Here is a 21837-nt window from a genome sequence, read left to right as displayed (position 1 = left end):
TCTGTGTTAAATCACCACTGGAGATCTCATTCTCATCTCACACACATGTGACCTCTGACACTCGACTGTCTGAGAAATCTTCTCTTACAGACTTTGCAACCGAATGGTCTCTGCCTCATCTTATGAGTCACATACATGTGTTTTTTTAGGCTCCATTTGTAAGCAAAACCTACGCCACACACCGAACAGACACGGGGTTTCTTCTTTGAGTGGACTTTCATGTGTACCGCAAGATGGTTACCCCGTGCAAAACTTTTCTTACAGACCGAGCAGCTGAACGGTTTCTCTCCCGCATGACTCTTCATGTGGCGTCTAAAGGATCTCCTATAAGGGAATATTTTAGAGCAAATGGAGCAGCTGAACGGTTTCTCTCCCGAGTGACAGACCATGTGTGACCGCAGATGATCCTTGCGCTTAAATTTTCTACCACAGAGCGAACAGGCAAATGATTGACGTCGGTTGGTATTTCTCAAAGAAGAAGAAGAAGAGGAAGAAGTGGACGTATCAGGTGGTACGTGTCCGTCCAGGTCTGAGCTCCTGTCTGGTCCACAGTCCTCCACTATAGTATCTGTCTCAGTGCTCTGAGTGGAGCTGCCGGCTGTTGGAGGCTCTGCTTCCTTTCTCTCCTCAGTCTGACTCTGATGAAGCTGTGACGACGGAGGTTTCTCCTCCTCCTCCTCCTCCTCCTCCTCTTTATCATCATCATCTTCACTCTTCACAGGGTCAGTAGTGAATGTGAACTCGGTCGTGACTTCCTCCTCCGGTGGGTCGTCCTCCTGTTTCAGACTGGAGCTACACTCCTGCTGCTCAGGGGCGAGATCCTCCTCATCTCTTCTCACCAGTAGCTGCTCAACATCTGTAGGAACACAGATACACATACTGTATAGGGATGTCACGATTACTTGTTTTCACAACTAATCGTGGTATCAAACGCCACAATTAATTGATCGTAAAGATTCCTAAATACCGTCACTTTCTGAAAAAGATGATGTTGGAACCGTATCTGCAGATGTGCGCCAATGTAAAGGTAAATGCACAGATACTGGTCCATTTAAAGTAACACTGAATTAGTAGGAATTTAAATGTTAGCGTGTCATTTGTATTGTGAAAAAAATGATTGAAATAAACGTAAACATTTGATATAGATGACAATTAATGACTTAAATATTTCAAACACTTCTCCCAGTGGATTAATAACTGGTCCTATATTACGAGATTAGTAATGTATTATATTTTGACGATATTTGATTTTACACATTCATAGTGTTGTGAAATTTATTGATGCATAATAATCGTGATAATCGTAATATCGTGATTATTTCTCTGACAATAATCGTACCAAGAAAATCTATAATCGTGACATCCCTAATACTGTACACTGTTTCTGTGTGTATCAAGGATGTGAAGTCAAAAATAGGGAAAGCTAGAGCAACATTCAATGTTTTAAAAGCAAAAACATCTCCCTGAAGACCAAACTTCAAATCTTTAACTCCTTCTTCCTCACCTCAGATCTCGGTGCCCAGCCGTGTCTCCTCAGCGACAGATAGTTTATGTGTGTGGGTGTGTGTATGTTTGTGTGTGTGGGTATGTATGTCTTTCCGTATGTCTATGCATGTGCGTGAGTGTGTATGTAATTGTGTATCTGTGTGTATATTTGTGGGGGTGGGAGGTTTGGGGTTTTCACAATGTTTTGTATTGTTTTGTTTTGATCCTCTGTGAGGCACTTTGTGTTACTGCAACGTATGAAAAGTGCCATATAAATAAAGTTGATTTGATTTGAATGTTAAGACTGTTCTGCTGTATGGTGACGAAACCTGGAAGACCACCACTACCATTATTAATAAATTGCAGAGTTTCATAAACCACTGCTTAAGATGCATGCTCAGGATCTTCTGGCCAAACAAAATCAAAACAAAAAATCAAAAAACTATTTGATCTCTGTTTTTAGCCTTGTTGTAGAAGTAGCTCCCAGTGGCTGCGCGAGATGTTCTTCCGTGTTTACATCATACATCCAATGGTTTACAATGACGAACGAACATCTTGCTCACGCGCACAAACTTCAACAGGGCTACTGCTACAACAAGGCTAAAAACAGAGATCAAATATTTTTTTCTGAACAACTTTTTCATGTGGCGGCTTCAGGACACTTGAGTCAGTACAGACGAGCAGTATGGAGGTATCTGGATGTTTCATAGTGTGTGTTTTGGACGATTCAAAAGTGAAAAAAGCGTTTTGATGACTCTGAAAGTTTTCCAAAACCTTACTTGGCATGATGTTGAGTAGAAAATTGGTGAATTATCAATTTTGGGTGAAGTAACCCTTTAAATTCAAATGGAAAAAGCCTAGAAGAGTAGGGGTGCTGCCTGGAACTAATGACTTTTGTTGCTAACATGGTGCTCCTTGGTTCAGGGCTAGATCAGTAGCAAAAACAGAAAAAGTATGTTTTGATAAAATAAAATAAAATAAAAAGCCTTAGGCCTATGGGCAGAACCTGTACATAAAGCCATTTTAGTTAGGCCAATTTATTAATTAAAAAATAAATACTTTTTGAGATGATTGAGATGAGTGCCTTACTTTTTCAGTTTTTGCTAATTAAATAAAAAAAAAAAAAAAAGAATTGACTGCTGATTGAAGTGAGGAGGTCTCACCTGCTCTGTGTAAAACAACCCGAGGGTTTAACAAAGCCTCAAAGTGTTTCCTTCGTCGCTGGTTCTCCTCCTCGTACTCCTCGATGACTCCTTCAATCAGGACAAAGATCTCGTCCACCGCCGCTCTCAGCACCTGCAGGACTTGAGCCATGTTGTTGTTCATCTCGCTTCTGGCGCCCAACGCGTTTCCGGTGCGAGCTTCCCGCTGGTTTTCAAAATAAAAGTCCACGATTTGAAGAGTTGTTTAACTTTAAAACAATAAACAAATTACATAAATGTATTTTCGGGAAAACATTATTGTACAAACAATGCAGATTGTTGTTTATTTTTATTTTTATTATTGTTATAACTACACGTCAACGAAAGACTGTTGTGGAAAAACCTCATATCAGTACAGTTCACATCAGTAATCTGGTTTTCTTTTCAAAAGGTTTTTGTTGAATGTAAAACATCTTATTCTCATCAAAACCTCTTATTTCTCTTCTTTTATACGTGATTTCATAAAGTAGTGAATGCATGTTAAGTTAAAAGGATTTTAATTGTCTTCATTCTATGTAGTGTATTGTTATTTGTGTTTTATTTATTTATTAGGGACTGGGGATGTAAATTAACTACACTGTAATCTGCCATATTTACTATTGCACATTAATATGCACTGTCCCTGTTCAAATAAAGGTATTATTATTATTATTATTATTATTATTATAATAAGGATTGTTGGAGGGGGGGCAGTTGCTGGGGATTCGGGGACCTTCGTTTCCAACACTCTTAAAAAGTGTCCAATAAATCAGAATATATACACATCAAATTGTCAGAATAACTTCATAAACACAAATAGAAAAGGTGGCGGACAAAGTTTGGTGCAGACAGTGGAATTTACCCCAAGAAAATGGACATAAACCTGAGCCTGTTCTTGACCAGACTGAGCTGTTGCTCTTTGTGTCTCTCTTTTTATTTCAAAATAAAGGACTACCTTCTTATTTAAACGAAGGGATATACTTCCCCCTTTTCTTTCATATCCAATACAAATTCCCCCCCCAAAAAGTAAGGGTGTAACCTTTCTTTTATGCAACAATATCAGGTGGGGCGCCGCTTACCTTTGGTTCTGACTTCATTTCCATGTGCCGGGTTGTGCCGACTCTGTTACTCTCGAGCCACCTGCAGGTTGTATTATTAGAAATTAAATCGAACTGTACAGGCAACCGTTCTGGTGAATGCACACAGTAAACTTTGGTGCTTTGGTGGGGTTTTTTTTTTTACAAGCTCTCTGCAGAAATGCTTTGATGCTTTTCAGCCTCGTGGCAGATTGTCTATATGGCCAACACTTTCTGTCACCTGGTGCATTAGTTGCTCTCACTCCCCTCCTTATCTTTGCAGCGGTGGGGATGGTTTCCACCGACAGACATTTAACTTTTCCAAGCTAACACACACACACACAAAATATTTCCTATTAATTCAATAAACTGAATTACCTTAAGCATATCCATCTATCTTATCCAAATTTGACTATATTAGCCATATATTAACATTAATTTCATAGGTTTTTTGCTTATCAAAAGAATAAAAAAACAAAACTAGATTCTTAAGGATCATTTATTACGCATCCATGTAGATCAAGCCTCAACATTCATGGCAATCAAAAGATGGACAGTAAGAAACATTAGCCTACAGCTGAACAGGTTCATTTACTTCCGCTGCTTTCTCCACTGCACTCGTGTTTTTTAAGCTGTGACTGCCACGTGAATCCTTTGTCACAAACGGCGCAGTTGAACGGTTTCTCCCCGTTGTGAGCCATCACGTGTCTTGTCAGGTGTCCCTTTCTCGAGAATCTCTTTCCGCAAACCGAGCAGTCAAAGGGTTTCAGCCCAGTGTGTGTTCTCATGTGCTGAACCAAAGTGTGCCGCTGAGTGAAACTGGTGTTGCACATCGAGCAGGAAAAGGGTTTTTCTCCCGTGTGAATTCTAAAATGCGCGACCAAGTCTGATTGCTGTCTGAAGCTCTTACTGCAAAATGAACAACTGAACGGTTTCTCCCCGGTGTGGACTCTCATGTGCTTATCCAGAGACCAGCCATGACTGAAACTCTTGTTACAAACCGAACAGCCGAAAGGTTTTTCTCCCGAATGACATCTCATGTGTGCAATCAAGTGTTCTCTCCGGTTGAAATCTTTCGCACAAAACGAGCAGCTGAACGGTTTTTCTCCTGTGTGGCATTTCGCGTGTCTTTTCAGATTGGTCATGAGGCCAAATGTTTTCCCACACTCCGAGCAGATGAACGATTCCTTGTCAGTGTCATGTTCGATATTCTTCGCAGAGTTTAAAGCACACTGAGGCTCCCTGGGTTCGGTGCAATCATCGTCACTGACATCCGTCTCAGAAGAGCCTGAAGTTTTGTCTTCATCGCTCACCGGTTGTAAGTAACTGCGTGGATCTGAGTTCCCGTCGGGTGCTTCTCTGTTCTCAGTCCAACTCTGATACAGCTGTGAGGACTGAGGTTTCTCTTCTTCATCATCATCATCATCATCATCTCCACTCTTCACAGGGACAGAGGTGGATGTGAATTTCATGATATCACTCTCCTCCGGATCGGTCCAGAGTTCCTCTTGTTCCTCTTTAATGTGCGGAGGCTCTGGGGGGTCATCGTCCTCCTGGTCCAGGCCGGAGCTCCAGTCCTGCTGCTCTTCTTTCGTCATCAACAGCTGCTGGACATCTGCAGAAAGACAAGAGACAAGCTCTGTGAAAAAAAACTGCTTTCACATCACAACCACAACATGGTATATATAGAAATATTGGGTTATTATAATGTGTAAACTGCAGAATGAATGTATATGCTGTAGAATGAATGTATATGCAATATGATATGAAGAGTTGATTGTGAAATAATGTATACATAGGCTATATAATATGTAGATATTATGTGTGTGAGAGAACCCGTTTAGTATGTGATGATGACTTACTAACAAAAAAATGGATAAAGCACAGTAACAAAGTGGAAACGCTCACTCTGATTTTGTTTTGTTAGGTGAGGCATATTGCTCACTTGTTTTTTGTATTTTCTTTGTTTTTAATTTTCGTATCTTTTTATATAATGTCTCTGTTTTTGTATTATTAAATGTATATTTGATACTGTTGGACCCCAGGAAGAATAGCTGTGGCTTTGAGTGAGTGAGTATTTAGTTTTTGTTATTCTCAATCAATTTATTTGATTTCATTATGAGTAAATAGTAGTAGCCTATTCTAGTTTATTATTTGTTTAGTTTAGGTGTTTCTCATTTGGGCACGGTAGGAGGGCACCTGAAATTATATAGGTAGGCTGGTCGGTAAGGGGCCAGCATGCACCTGGGTGGGCAAATGGTTTTTTACCGGAGCGGGAGAGGTACATAACAGCATAACAACATACATAACAACATTATCTGTACAAAAAAAAATCAACTTTTACTGGCACGATGGAAAAAAAAAAATTGACGTTTTGGCCCTCGGCTTGGCACACTTCACATCTTTTGGCCCTTGCCTAAAACTAATTGGGGAACCCTGACTACACAAAACCCTCACAGGTCAGAGGAGCTGCCGCAGTAAAGCCTGCAGAACTGAGAGATTTAGGAGGTCGTTTGTTTCTGCTGCAATCGTGTTATATAACACTTCCTAAAATGTTTTTGTCTTCATCTTTCTTTCTTTTTTATAGATAGACAGGTGATAGATGGTTTTTAGTATGGCTCTTAACAGGGCTTTCAGTTGTGCTGGGTTGTTTGAGTCCATTGCTTCCCAAACAGTAATTTGGATCCACCGCGGTTGCCCTCTTCATGTATCCATTCGATTCGAAGGCAGTCGGGGACGCGCATGCAGCCTCATCTGACGTCAGCTCCGCCGGCCAGCACGCGAAATTCACCCCCTGAATTGCAGCAGCACAGAGTGACCCGGTTCAAGGCAATGGAGAGATACGCAGGTGGGCTCGTTCTTCTCACCCATTATTATTTAAAAAACATAAAACGCATGTGTATTTTCTCACAAATCCTGCCCTATGATCCTTTAATTGCACCTACCAAACAGATTACACACTCTTCATATGTCTATGGTCCATATTCTGTGGTCACACCCCTAGAAGTAAGCGATCCGGTCGTTTTGGCTAACTTCCTGTCAGCGGATGGAGTTAGCAGTCCCCGCCCTCGTCCCTACGTCACCACATGCACGCGCATCGTCCTCCATGGCTACAGGTGATGGCAAGCGCCGATTAATCTCCTTCAGATCGAGACCCGTATGTATATTAAAAACAAACACTGGGAGTGATAATAGTTGGCCGTACACTGAAATCAAGGCAAACGTTTGTATAAATATGTTGTTTGAAAATATTAGCTTATGATAGCTTTGTCGTAACCTAGCTATCTATAAGGTTATAAAGCTGACAGCGGCTCGGAAAATTTAGATCAACAGTCAGGATAGCATCACTGAGAAACAAGAGATAAAAACAATCCACGTTCTTTTATAGCAAAATACTGCTTTGCTAGTTGGATCAAAATATGTTTTATTTCCTCTGATAAGCGCAAAATAACCTTTATAACAGTTTCACACTGATAACTTTTGTGATGAAAATAATGTTGCAGCAGATTGCAGTGTGACATGTCTTTAAAATAATATTAGTTGTAAGTCTGTTACGATTTTCCGTTACAGTACATATGAATCAGATGAACATGTGGGACGCGCCAGGGGAAGACAGAGGGGGAGGAGAGGAGGAACCTCGCCACGACGCGGTGGTCGAGGCAGAGGAAGAGGCGCTGGTGCCCTGGGTATACCTGTGGACGATGCCCGGCGTGTGCAAGACATCCAATCTGTCAGGGTTGCGGTTGATAGGGTATGTATTTATAAGATTAGATAATTGCTAACTTGCAATATTGTTTTTCTTCATGTGTAATGAATGACATGTCGTTTGTAATACATATGTACATTAGAACATGAAAGCTTTACATGCAGTGTTGGAGGTTATTATTTTTTACAAGTAATACATTACTGTAATTTATTACCCGTTTCCTCACAATTTATATATTTGGGGTTTTCTTTGTAGAGAACAAACATACTCAAAAAATCAATAGCTAAGTAATGTAACACTTTACAAATAAAATACCAGTAATTCTATTACAGTTCTGTTTCTGCAGTAATGTATTATAATGTGAAAGTAAAGCTGCATCTCACTGGACTGCAGCTGCCCTCTCGATGTCACAAAATGAAGATAAATCTATTGATGTAATGTGTTTTTCTGGAACATCAACATCTGTATTATGTGCTTATTGTAGAGACAATGAAGTCAAAATCAAAGTGTATTAGATCTGTAGAGTGAGATGTGGGACTGAAAAACAAGTCTAGTAAAGCTTGTCTGAAAATTTTAGGGTCTTATAGTGCTGAAAGTGACACAAAAGTAGTTTGTAATAACTAATTATTACTTTACACTGACTGTTATATTGTAAAGAAACTTACCACTTTGAAATCAAAGTTACAAGTTGCATAAAATATATAAAATTTTGTCGAGAGGAGCTGATGGAAATCAGCATGTACTGTCTGAACCGGGACCCTGGGCTAATACACTTGGCTCTCCGCCATAACACCGGGCAAGCAGCACGACCAGACCCTCCCAGACCCGGCCGCCCACCTTGGTGCGTCTGCGAGCAGTGCCAAGAGATGCCAACAGACATGGAAAACCTGTGCTGTTCTCAGCGGCCACCACGGTGCATTTCCATGCTGCCACATACATAGACTCTACACAGGTCTGAAAAGTCTAAGAAACTTTATTATGTAAAAGTAAATTTGAAGTTATGTCCAGAAAAATATAAACAATGTGATTCCCTTCGAAGACACACAATTACATGTGATGGTAGAGCAACTCTGTGTTAAAGGGGAACTATTATGCTCCTTTTCCACAAGCTAAAATAGTTCCTGGGTGTCTTAAAGACATGTCTGTGACGTGCTTCGGTCAAAATACCCCAAAGATCAAACATCACAGCACTCTGTTCATCCTCTCAAAACAGCCCTGTTCAAAACAGTCCGTTTCAGTGGCCCCTCCCTTTAAATGCAAATGAGCCACTCCCTCAGCATTGCGTTACCATGACGATGTCTGCTACTAGCAAGTACAGATTTGGCCAAAATGCAGTATGTAGTATGCAGTATGCAAACAAAAGCTAAATCTGCAGTAGGCAAATTGCCAGATCTCCAGTCTGCATTTGACCAGTCTACATTGTGTAATGAAATGTGCCCATGACCTAGTCTCACCCTAACCAAAGATGGTATAGAGTAGTCTTTGCCATGTAGGCTACCGTAACCATGTAATATATTAAAATTAATGCAGACTGGTCGGTTCATTGTAAAACAGTTATTTATTGATGTAAATGTGGTGATTTGTGCACAGACTACAGAGCTCCGCAGCACTGCTCCTCTCCTCCTCCTTCTCACAGCTTCACTTTTCATTTCAAACTAATGCAACTGCCACAATTGAAAGATTGAGACCAACATTTATCTCCTAAAAGGAATAATACAGAATAACCACACGGTGGTAAAACTCTAAAAATTGTATGTTTATTAGCGATCGTTTTCTCCAGCGGGACGACGACGGAAGTATGCCCGGCCAAAGAGGCCTGCAGACGGGCTCTGTCTGTGTGAGGAGCCGCTGCAGCTCCGACGCTCCGACGCTCCGTTGGTCCAGCGTTACGTCGGTCTGGCGAACAACGTCGCTGCTCACACAGGTCAAGTCAACGTGACCTCATGTAAAAAAAAAAAGTCTGTGCAACCGAGTGTAACATGGTGTGCAGAGAAATCCCAATCATTTCGCAGGGTTCACCTCCAAATGCATTAACCTCGTGATATGGCACTTCCACGGCCTCGAGAACTACTATCCAACATTTTAAACATAATAAAAGTATAAAAAGCTGGAAAAACATAACAAGTCCCCTTTAACACTTCTTGCTCATGTGAATAACAATGTTCAGATGGATGCTGTTATTATCCAGGTCAGCTTATCCATAGCTGCTACCAGCATACATTATCTGAAATATCCACCAAAATCTGAGACATGGATGTCTACATGTTAATCAGCGAGGTGTATCTCGTTTGGATAGATTTCCTCAAAATAAATACCCTCACCGGACGACAGGCTTTTCAGCAGGACAGCTCTTTGCAGTGCTGGAATGTAGCTGTAGTCCTTTTTTTCCTTCAGTACTTGCAGGATCCACTTTCTTGACTTTTTGTTGAACAGCTTGCGGTACCTAGTTGGACGTAAAAGTGGTTAAATTGAGCTCAAACATAAATAATTTCAAATGAGTCTTATAGCTCTGATAAACACTTCTACAATTATTCATAAGGTTTATTTTTTTGTAATCAGAGTAAGGAAATTCCATATGTTATACACATTTTCACTGAAGTCATTTGTGTTTTGTCTGTCAATGTATTCAACAGGGTACCGCAAATTTATTTTAGTAACAAAAATGTTTTAAAAGAGACATGAAAATCTTTATTGCAAATTTCACCGTCAGACACCGTAATGCTGATGCTGCTCTGCTTCTTTTACATACTGATATCATGACACAGCTTATCACCTTGAGAATTAGTCTAATAACGTTTGAATATCACAAATTCTTGTCACAACACTATTGACTACATTTCTGAAGTATCCGATGGCTTCATGTTGAACTTACTGATATTCTCCTGTAGATGTTTTTTTCGGTGATCGGCCAAGGTGGTGGTTGTAATCTAGGGCAGCTAACAGGACCCGGGCTTCATGCACGGGGGGGGAGAATCCAAAGCGCTTACCAGCATACATCAATATGTGATTGTGGTACGACTCCAGGTCTGCAGTTGACCTATGACAGGAAGTAAAGTATTTTAGAGGGGGGGATCATGTGTACACAAACCCACCTGACAAATTATTCAGATGCAAGACCAACGATATAACATCTATTGTTTCCCAACAGATATTTTAATTCTCTTTCTCCCAAAAGGTGAGCACAGTAAGATGTGCCTCGAGCAATTGTAAAAGAGAAAAAAATCATGTGAAGCAACAATCAAATCAAAGCCATATAGATAGTGGTCTTGTTTTGTTCATTTGTTTTTGTGGCCACCCAAAGACTTTTTAAACATTTTTAAAGGTGCCATATGTAAGAATGTGGCCAAAAACGGTTACTGCAGTCAAATTCAAAACACAGTGATCTGGTTTTTTCTCCAAGTCGTAGCGGCAGCTCAGTGGAAGCAGACCGGAGGCTGAAATGCCACTGACGCTGCCGTGACTGGCAGAGAGGGCTAGGTGGCGCAACATGTAAACACGTAAATTCAAAACATAAACATGATTTGCAGTCTGCAAAAAAAGATTTTTAATGCAAATACTCTGGCTGTAATATTGTTGTTGGTGAGTTCATCATGTTATATGAACATTATTCCTGAGTCTCTGTGACATATTAGGAGGATTTTACGGCCAGTTGCTTTAGATTTCTTACATATTATACCTTTAATTATCAGACTCGAACAATTTCCTGCAGAAAATGTGTTTTTTCCCCCTGGTAGAACAAAAAATACACAGATGAACTTACCTGAAAGTCAAGTACTTTTTTACAGACTTGAGCCAGCGTTCATTCAGAACGACTTCGGCCAGCTTCTGGTGTGCTATGGAGGCCTTCTCAATCAAGGGCTTGTCTTTGCTTTCTGTCAAGTGGTTGTGTTCACAGGCACCAAACACCAAGGACTGCTGTCCTGTCACATGGTGTAAAACTCCACTCCACATATCCTACAGATAAATAAAAAAGTCAGGAGAGCACTCAATAAAACAAAACTGCACCAGAAAGGCATGGCTCATTTACAAATGGTGAATGAGCTTCATCAGCCGCATACTTCACTCCATCAAAAGCAACCACATTGATTTGCCTGGTCAAAGTCCATTATACAAAGAATTTTGGTGACAGTAATCATAACTAAAATCTGTCAATGGTATTTTTTAATTTTCAGAGGTGTATAAAGTACTTGAAAAAAATAACTAAGTAAAAGTAGAAATACCATAACTGAAAATTACTTTTGTAAAAGTAAAAGTCACCCATAAGAAAATGACTTGAGTAAAAGTCTTAAAGTAGCTCACATTAAATGTACTTAAGTATCAAAAGTATCTTGTGAAAAAAAAAACTCAAGTATCAAAAGTACAAAGTATTTATCATAAAAAGAAGCAAAACAACCACTTGTTTTGCTTGTTTGTTGTTTTATTTCACTTTCAGGTGAATAGATGTGGAATGATAAAACCAAAAAACACCTGAGCAAACATGTAGAGTGAGTGAATCAAGTGCCTGGTGACTGTCTGAGAACATAAAGAAAGCGTCTGTCTGTGTCTGTACCGTATATGATCATTAGTGGCCCGGGCGTTTAATACGCTAAATCACCTTGGAGCCCAGGTGTTTATAAGAACCAGCCAGGCGGGTATTTGCAACAGGCACGCAGTGGCAGTGGTGCGCGGTAAAAACGAAACTTATCAATCAGCGCATGAGAGTGATCGATCCTGTTACGCATAGAGGATCTTTGGAGCCGTCTGCGGCCACAGCAGCTCTCCGCAGCAGCAGCAGCAGCAGCAGCAGCAGCAGCAGCAGCAGCAGCAGCAGCAGCAGCAGGTCGTAGTGAGACTGTATGAATGCTTCACTATCGCAGATTCTAATACTAGCCTAGTAATCACCCAGGCACTTAAACAGGCTTTTACTGAATGAGGTCGGACCCCCGACGGCTTTTAGAGCACAAGCGCATGTTTGCACGCAGGCGATTATTTGGTCATATAGCCTACAGGTAATTATATTTCTATTTTAATTTGTAACGAGTAACAAGGTGGCAAACGTAAATGTAACGGAGTAAAAGTATATTTTTTAACTTTTAAATGTAGTGAAGTAAAAGTAAAAGTCCTGATTAAAAAAAGAACTCCAGTAAAGTACAAATCCTCAAAAAACTACTTAAGTAGTGTAACAAAGTACATCTACTTCGTTACTATACACCTCTGTTAATTTTACAAGGGTTGTAGAATACTTACAAAGAAAGTGTCGTAGTCATCGGCCAGCTTGCAACAATACCAAAAGTGGTTGCAAATGTCCCGGTTCCACTCATGGAGGATTGTGCAGTCTTTGAGCTGACCTACCTGCAATCAGAAGTTAGTAAAACCAATGTAAAACCAATAACTAGCAATACTGCCTTTGCCATACATAACTGCAGTACTGAAGCATCCAAATTTGTAATGTGAGGGAGCCCTACTACTGTAAAGTTAGTAAACATGGCTCTGGATGCTACACGTTCCGTGTTTGATTAGGTTAATAAATGTCAATGTTCCCTGAGAGATTGTTTACGTCATCTAAGATACTGTATGAATGCAAAACACAATTTCAAGTGAACATAAGTGCATACGATAAGATGTCAACATGTTGACAATTTCAGATTACACTACATTGGACACATATCACTTACTGCATGTATCTTTTTGGACAAGTTTTTGGATCCATGCCACATGTCGAATGAATGAAGAACTCGACTGTCTTTGTATTTGCCCTTCTCTGAAAAAAAGAAGAAAAGAAAAGAAACAACGTTTGTGTTTATAACATTTGGGATCCATACTAGTTGTAACTGCAAATCATTCAATGTATGCTTGATTTGTGTTTAATATCTAATGCTCTTTAGTAGCAAGAGCAACAGGAAAAATGAAGAATTTAAGCACCAAGTGTCTTACTAAAAAGAGATGAAATTTGGACATGGACGTCCGTGCAGAATTCTGACAGCTTCACTTCTTGACACAGGACGTCGAATGTGCGGATGAAGGCCTCTCTCTCCATGACAACAGGATTCCTTGCAATCTGCCTTTTGTACATGTTGACCACGCTGATAATCTCTTTGCTGTCGTTATCCATGGCGGTGTACGTGCAGTACTGTGCGCTGGAACCTGGACTGTCCATTCGACCATCACCTGTCAAAAAAAATGTGTAAAAGAAATAAAGTATGTTGAAGCCTACTAATTTCTGAAATTGTTTGTCATTACTCAAAAATTGAAAATGCTTTCAAGGATCTACAGCAATCAAAACTCTTACATTTATATTAAAGGGATAGTTCAACATTTTGGCAAATTGGCCCATTGCCATAATCGCTATAGTCATAGCAGTAGGTTCGTTACCTTTAATTGTCGGTGTATGCTATTTTTAGAACGGCAGAGCAGAGCGGTGAGCTGCTCAGGGATATGATATGGAGGCTAAGGTAATTTCTTGGTTTTCCTCATCAATCTCATGAAATACACAATCCAACAACTCCAAAAGGCTGTCGTGGACAAGCTGTGACCTGCACATTCACCACGCTATGAGATAATAACAGAACGTTACGAGACAAGAGTTGTTTTAGAGGTAAATTCATGCAAAACCGCTGATGCACGTTGCCTTCAGGGACAGTTTTTCAGCAAACAGACTCTATACTTACCTCTAAAACTCTGTCTCGTAACGTTCCATTATTATCTCATAGCGTGGTGAATGTGCAGCTCACAACTTGTCCACGAAAGCGTTTTGGAGTTTTGGGATTTTGTATTTGATGAGTTTGATGAGGGAAACCAAGAAATTCCTTTAGCCTCCGTACCGTAACTCTGAGCAGCCTGCTGCTCCACTCGGCCGTTCTAAACATAGCTTACACCGACAAATAAAGGTAACGAACCTACTGCTATGACTATAGCGATTATGGCAATGGGCCAATTTGCCAAAATGTTGAACTATCCCTTTAAGTCATATTCACATCAGATATTCTCTGAAAGACCTGTCAAGGTATTGACCTGGATTCACATGATACCTTGTACACATTTATTTGGCCTGTGCATTGTGAGAGAAAGAGACACTTACCAAGGGCTACAACACTGGCTTTCTTTTGGAGTCGAGTGATTATCTCACTCCTCTTTTGGTTGTAAACATCTTTAATTGTGTCGATGCAGTACAGGCCTTGGATTTTGTGGAAGGTGGTCTTGTTCACCATGCCCATATTCATGAATTTGAATAAGAGAGCAATCTGAGCGTAATTGTTTCCTGAGAGGAGCAAATTACAGGACAAAAGAAAGTCTCCAACCAGCATTCCAAAATTAACATAGGGCTGGGAAGTCCATTTCCACACGGTGTGACCATGGGCACAAACCTGAAATTCACAAGTATTACATAAGTACAAATTAAAAATTAACAAATTGAAGACATTCATATTTAGAATCGCAGCATACACAGAGTCGACAACCAAGGAAACGTCACTTCCGGTCAGAACCGTAGGGGAAAACAAACCATTCCCCCATAGACATACATGTGAAAACGCGGCATTTTAAACCTTTGTCTAATGCTCGTCCGCTGTCATGTCTTAGTTTGAATCACTTGTATATGCTGACAAAGAGCTATATATCAAAAAAATCATCACGATCCAGGTCGATTCTGTATATACTGTATTTTTTTTTTGTATGATGTTGGCATAAAATATTGAATAAAAACTTAAATGACAAAAAAGAAAAAGAAAAACCACAACCTGAACTTTTATATCTTACCCAACCGTGTAACGGCTCTGACCGGAAGTGACGTTTCCTTGGTTGCCGACTCGGTGTATACAGTATGTGACTGACTGTGAACGACCCAATAGCCTATTTTAAAATGTACGGACAACAATCGACCCGGATTGTGATGATTTTTTTGATAGCTCTTTGTCAGCATATACAAGCAGGGTTCAAAATTAGCGGTCGCCAGTGGCGACTAACTTTGATGCTTTGGCGAGTAAAGGAAGCCGGCTGACTGGCCACTCTGGCGAGTGAAAAAAAATCCAACTACTTCGTTGTTGTTACTGTTCCTCCCGACCCGGCTGTGACGCTTGGGTTGTGAACCGGTGTCATGCAGATCTTCAAGCTCACAACATGCCGTATAGCAATGATTTGTGACCGATTACAATGCTGGCGGCGCACGTGTGTATTTAACATGGATCAATTATAATACATCCAAGTATTTAACGGCAAAAAAAGATCGCTCCGATTTTCTTTTCTTGTTTTTTTGCCGTTAATACACATGTGCGCTGCGATATCTGATCAATGCCACATCCATTGTGCTCTGTGTCAGCTGATCGCGCTCATATGGACATGTTCTTATTGAAAGTGCAGCCAAACACCAGACTGAAGAGAGGAACAGCAGAGCTCCTCTGACAGCTCCTCTGTGGAGCTGCAGGAGAGCTGCGACGTCTTCTTTTTTTTTTTTTGCAGCGCCGTTATTACAGGTTATGCACATCTATGTCCATGTAGGCTACATTTATTGTCTGATCTTCCTTCATGGTGCACAGTGTCAGTCCTCCTGTGAAACTTTTAGCTACTAAATATGACTGAAGGCAGTGGAAGTTTGCACGTGTCGACACGCCCCCATGAGTTGACGACATAAGGAGCTAATAAAAAAAATATATAAATAACTGATAGTATTATTCGGTCAAGTTCTTGTTATAGGTTAATGGTTACAAGTTCAGAGCTGTTCACTCCAACTTCGCTCAAAAAGCCTTAGAAACGACCATGTGCATCCCTAAAATAAACCTTTTAGGAAAAAAAAAAGGCAAACTTGACTCCTTTATTCCAGACAAAAATATGCTAGCTATGATATGTGTTAAAAATGCTTATGAGTGTATTATAACAGTTCAACACAATGAAAAATATACAAAACAGCTATAAATCATTTTTGGCCAGTAAAAAATCTTTCTGGCCAGTAGATTTTTAAAGCTCACTAGCCAGTTGGCCAGTGAGCAAAAAAGTTAAGTTTGAACCCTGTATACAAGTGATTCAAACTAAGACATGACAGCGGACAAGCGTTAGACAAAGGTTTAAAATGCCACGTTTTCACACGTATGTCTATGGGGGAATGGTCTGTTTTCCCCTACGGCTCTGACCGGAAGTGACGTTTCCTTGGTTGCCGACTCGGTGTATGCAAAGTAAAAATTTCAACTAGGCAATAAAAACTCACCCATTCAATTTTGGCTGCCGTGCCCCTTGATGTAATACGAACATCAAAAGGTTTGGGGGCTCCACATTTTGCCTTTGTCTTGGGATTGAACTCTGTACACACGTCCTCTGGTAGCTCAAGATGGTCGACTAACTGTTGCAGAGAGCTGTCGTAAGCGATGTAGGCTGGCTGACCAACGATGTCGTCCTCAACTGTGATATCAGTGTCTGGATCGGGAGCTGCTACGTGATCTGGGCCGTCCTCGGCCACATCGAGGACGGTTTCGTCAACACCGACTTCTGGAACGTGATCGATATTCATCTTCGACCTCAGGGCTCCACCAGAACTGTAGGAATGAATGACACACGACAAACAATCACAACATCATACTCATCTTACAGACTGCCATCCCATATATGCATTCACGATAACCTACTTGACACAAATGCGGGGCACAAAATGATCATCACCGTCATCCTCTGCCTCACTGTCGGCTTTCCGCGTAAAATCTTGCTCAGAAGACGACAGTGGCCGATCTTCCATTTCTGGAAGCCAAACGTTGTCTTCCCAGTCAATGCTAAAGAAAGAAGAAGAGGCGTATTATACTTCAGCAAAAAATTATCTAGTTGTTATGGCTTCATTTTTATTTTTTTATATAACTCTCATACAGTTACTTACGTTGCATTATGGAGGCTGTTGAACTCCTCTACATTTAAGACCTCATCCAAATCAACTGAGGACATACTGGAAAAAATAACCAAAAAAGAGGGTCAATGTGTCATGCATACTACAGAGAAAAAATGCAATTAAGACATGTCAATTTTAATTTCTATATTATATTGTGCTAATAATTTCTTTAGTAGTAATCAGCAAGCCTTGTCTTACTTCCATATTCTGAATAAATAATAAGAAAAAGAATGTATGTGGTGGTAATAATGACTTATGTGAACCTTAAAATCAGAATAGAGCAGCTGTTAGATTTGTAGTAGAGATATTGTTTTTAAATAAAATATTAGTATCCATACAGTGAAGGTTGCAATACTTAGTCATTGAAGAATAAAATGTACACCAAGATATATAGTGCAAGCAAGCAACTATCTTTCTTACCAGCAAACACAGATTGCATTTTTTTTATAGGTAACAACTCTGGATGTTTGAGCATTGCCTACAGACAAGTTAGCTTGCCAGTTCACCAGGTAACAACAACATTATGCACACAGACCTCGCGTCCTCCAATCGAAGAAGAGCATCCTCAGTGGGGGTGTCTTCCTCTATCACCTGCTCTATTTGAGCGAAATCACCGTCGTCGTCGTCGTCGTCGTCATCATCATCCCTGGCGAAAACAAACAATTCAATTTGATATTCTGACAGATCAGAAGTGACCGTAGCAGCCACATATTCACAAGAAACTACAGGCAGCTACCTCTCAGGGGAACTCCTGCTGCCGCTGCTGGACCCCGATGACAGGGGACGGGCACGCTTTCTGCGGATCTTGAGAGGCTTCGATGTTGCGTTGTATTTGTCATATCTAGGTGATGATAGATGTGCAGTTATCGCTACAAAATGGAGCACATTTCAACATGCCTAATGGCAAACTAACTGTACAACGGCTGGGGATTTATAACTAGCTAGCTTGATGGAAAACCACATTGTATAACTACTACTACTACTGCGTAAAATGTTGCTTACCTGTCCAGTAGCAGAAAAGCTAGGTCCGCATCGCTTTTTGCACGCGTGGTTTTTTTAAGATCTCTCCACCGGTCGAAAGCGTCACCAATATAAATGCGGGTCTTCATCATGTCGGCCCTTTTTTTCTTTTCTTCTTGTTTTTCTTCATCCGTTTTTTTGCGTTTCGTGTGTTTTATAGTGTATGCCGTCTCCGGCAGCGCTGGAATCGGTAGCTTTCCTTTCTCCGCCATGTTGGTTTTGGTGTATGCGTGACGTGTGCGCCGCACACAGAGAGGACCGCCCCCTTATGCCGTTCTCTCTCCTCGTTGGATAAAGGCTGTAGGATACAAGGAAAGTTTTCACCTCGGCTTACAGCAGAGCAGAGTGACTGACAGACCCGTGTTTCGGACCAAACACTCTATAAAAGTGATTGAGATATAACTATTTAAGACTTACTATATTAACAAAAAACATTCCACTTACTTCTGCTTTAAAGGTAATGAACCTACTCTATAGGGATTATGGCAATGGGCCAATTTGACAAAAACGTTGAACTATCCCTTTAAGGTTTTGCAAAGAAAAAGAAAAAAAGAAAAAAGAAGAGCGGATGAGTTTTGCAAATTGTGTCCCAAGTCCCGCTGCTCCACCCGCGGTCAGTCGCTCTCAGCACGTGGACCACCTCCGACGTGGTTTTTCTTTTTTACACATCTACACTTTTACTTTTACTTTTCTCCGTCGCTGACTCTGTGGTTTCCCCACAAGCACTAACTCAGTCACTCTGTCCAGACCTGATGACGCTCTCTCTGTCGGGGCTGTTTCCGGCGGCTAACATGCTAAGCTAACTCCATTAGCTCAGTAGGAAACCAGGAGATGAACCGTGGATGTATTCGGTCTTATAATAGATCCACGCGATGGACCCACTGGGAGAGAATTTGTCCGTCCATAAAGTTATATCAAGACAGATTAGAGGCTCAGTGACGAGTCTTTTATGTTTGTTTCTCAAAGACGCTATTAACGCGGAACTCCCGTCGCCGCCATCTTGGTTCAACAGTTTCTTATTATTATTATTCGGGGATTTCCGGTTCGTGCCGCCGCTGTGTCGCCCCGTGTGGTTGAATGAGTTCACTTCACTACAACCCTGGCTGCAACCAGGTTTGTCCATCTGACTGTCCCGAAAATTTTACAGCAGTATTTATCCAACAAATGTATATTTCTCAATTGTATTAATATTGAAAACAAATGCAGTTTCTGTAAATATGGAACCAGAATCCCTTTCTCATTTATCAGAGTATTATTGTAGCCTACTCAATCAATCAATCAATTTCTGGACTCAATTTGAGAATTATATAGTGTGTAAAATTAATATTATTAACGTTTTAATTGACTGTAAAAGCGTATAATGGTAAATGATATTACTTATATCACAAATCTATTTGTTTTTTTTATACGGCAAATTCCATATAGGTTTCACAAATGTAAACATCCCAAAGTCTCACCCAACTTCATGCATTTTTTATGTGAATTTAAGGATTATATTAAAACCTAACTGATACTAAACAAAGCATCACAACTACAAATCTATATGGGAATCTTTTCAACGAGGAGTAATACATGTCTACTCTGTTTCCTTTTCTTCTTACCCACATGTAATTGTATGTATTTATTATTAATAATATTGTTTAATATTGTTAATACTGCTCATATCCATATGCATAATATTTTAATATATGCATCTACATTTTTTTAATAATAAGATTTAGATTTAATGTATTTTTGATATCAGTCTTTTGTCTGGTGACCTTGTTTCCATGGCAATGAATATAACGGGAAAAAGCTGACGAAGTGCTACGCTGGAAAGGGACGAAAGGAAGGACCTGGTGTGCTACTGTGTTATATAGAAAATTTGGTATCACTTTACTTGACGGGTGGGTGCATAGCACATTCATAAGAGACCTTTCATTAGGTGTTCGTAATGCATTCACGATGGCTTCATATGGCACTCATACATCGGGTTACATTGCAATGGAATAACACACTGGGATTTTTTTTTCAAAATAAAAGTCCCCTACTTGCACTTGGAAATAAAATAACAAAATACCCTTATAGAGAAGATGTGATCGCTTCTGCCGCTGTGACGAACCCCGTGACACAGATACAGGAAGTCTCCTTTGTTTACAAATGCTTGAGAGAAAAAAAAAAAAGGACTATAACATTTCAAAGACACACAGCTGTTTTACCTGAACGCAGCACCTCCTCCCGAACTCCTCGTCGGTCCTCACGCCAAATGACTTTTAACCACTTGACAAACCCTTCGCTGTTGCTTTTAAACAAAGCATTTGAAATAGCAGACCAATGCTCAGATACGTCTGTAAAACCGTGACAAATGAACGATCTGATGATCAAATCCCTACCCCCGGCTTTTTGCCAGAGGTCGGTGTTTTTACGTATCTTTTGTCCTTTTTTACATCGTCCCATTTCAAGCGCTCTTGTTTTCCAAATGTCGTCTGCCGAGCTGCCTTTTCTTCTTTGTCATAGACCATCATTCACGTTTAGCTGCAATGTCGCCTCCTACAGGTCTTCTTCAGTAAAATATAGCCTATATTTTAAAGCCTCTTTGAAACACTGAACCATTTCAATACAATTGCTTCGGTTTCTCCATCACTACAATCGACCATAATCTGAGTCAATATACTCAAGACCTTGTTTGTTTTTGGGGGTTTTTTTTAGCTTCACTGCAGCTGTTCTCTTAAGGGGAGGAGTCCTGAGAAACCCACATGACACGGATACAGGAAACGGACGTGGAGCTTCTTGCAAAGATATATCAAACCACCGTCTTTGCTTCTTCCTTCTCGCTGCTGTGTCAAGGGGAGTGAGTGTGTGTCTGTGTGTGTCTGAGTGAACATGGCTAAAGTCCAGGTGCTGAGAGCGCTGGTGGAGCAGCGACTGAGTTCGGCCGTCGAAGAGATCTTTGTTCTGATTGAAAGAACCGTGGCGGAGTACGAGGAGGAGCTATGTCGGTCAGAGCAGGAGAAGCAGCGACAGAGGAAACAACTGGACGCTTTGTTAAACCCTCGGGTTTTGTTACAGAGAACAGGTCAGTTATTAACGGAGAATCAGTTTGTCTCGGTTTGATGTAACGGGGAAATGTTGGTGGCGTTGAGGACGGACCAACTGACCGTTATAAACGTAACCAGACCTCCAGCCGAACTGCGAGCCAACTGCCAGGCGAACTCAACAGGTTTGAGCTAAAAGGGCTCCCGTAGTCACAACGGGTTAACACAGCGGGGAGACCGCCCGGTGCTCCGGTCCTACGCAGCTATGTCCCCACAAACGAAGCAGCAGCAGCAGCAGCAGCAGCAGCGCCAGCAGCAGCAGCGGGGCAGCCGGTCGGTGCGTGTCCGCTGAGTCCGCTCAGACACCGGACAGGTCGCCGGGTCCGTCCCTTGTGTCCGCGGAGCAGCTGATTACCATGGTTACCGAGCAGCAGAGGTCCGCCCGTGTTTAACGTTTAACCGGGAACTAACGGGACCGAGCTGGGTGAACGCAACCGGAAACCAGCCGGAAGTA

At 40.9% G+C, this 21837-nt stretch overlaps 1 protein-coding gene across 2 annotated transcripts; it reads right to left on the bottom strand.

The window, feature by feature from the left end:
• Positions 1 to 4261: 4261 nt before the first annotated feature.
• Positions 4262 to 20756, bottom strand: LOC310993620 (uncharacterized protein). 2 transcript variants are annotated; one of them, XM_083982025.1, is made up of 15 exons: positions 20508 to 20756; positions 18292 to 18607; positions 18026 to 18130; positions 17825 to 17935; positions 17281 to 17346; positions 17039 to 17179; positions 16624 to 16948; positions 14506 to 14791; positions 13362 to 13595; positions 13103 to 13188; positions 12675 to 12779; positions 11209 to 11402; positions 10321 to 10485; positions 9770 to 9891; positions 4262 to 5357 (listed from the first exon to the last, which is right to left on the bottom strand). In XM_083982025.1, the coding sequence occupies exons 2-15, from the start codon at positions 18519 to 18521 to the stop codon at positions 4330 to 4332; spliced, it is 3198 nt and encodes a 1065-aa protein (XP_083838151.1). In that variant the 5' UTR covers positions 18522 to 18607; positions 20508 to 20756; the 3' UTR covers positions 4262 to 4329. The 2 variants fall into 2 exon arrangements, with proteins under 2 accessions (XP_083838151.1, XP_083838150.1); XM_083982024.1 differs by lacking the exon at positions 20508 to 20756 and adding an exon at positions 18754 to 19308.
• Positions 20757 to 21837: the final 1081 nt, after the last annotated feature.

The sequence above is a fragment of the Trachurus trachurus genome (assembly GCF_905171665.1).
Source record: "Trachurus trachurus genome assembly, chromosome: 11".
NCBI lineage: Eukaryota > Metazoa > Chordata > Actinopteri > Carangiformes > Carangidae > Trachurus > Trachurus trachurus.
This window is presented reverse-complemented; position numbering and strand designations above follow the sequence as displayed.

Excerpts from the sequence above, each read along its gene's own strand:
- LOC310993620 (XM_083982025.1), bottom strand. The coding sequence starts at position 18,521 with ATGGCGGAGAAAGGAAAGCTACCGATTCCAGCGCTGCCGGAGACGGCA. Across the intron at positions 11,403-12,674 it reads ATGACTACGACACTTTCTTT|GATATGTGGAGTGGAGTTTT; the intron begins GTAAGTATTCTA and ends ATTTATCTGTAG. Across the intron at positions 5,358-9,769 it reads GCTGAAAAGCCTGTCGTCCG|ATGTCCAGCAGCTGTTGATG; the intron begins GTGAGGGTATTT and ends GTCTTTCTGCAG.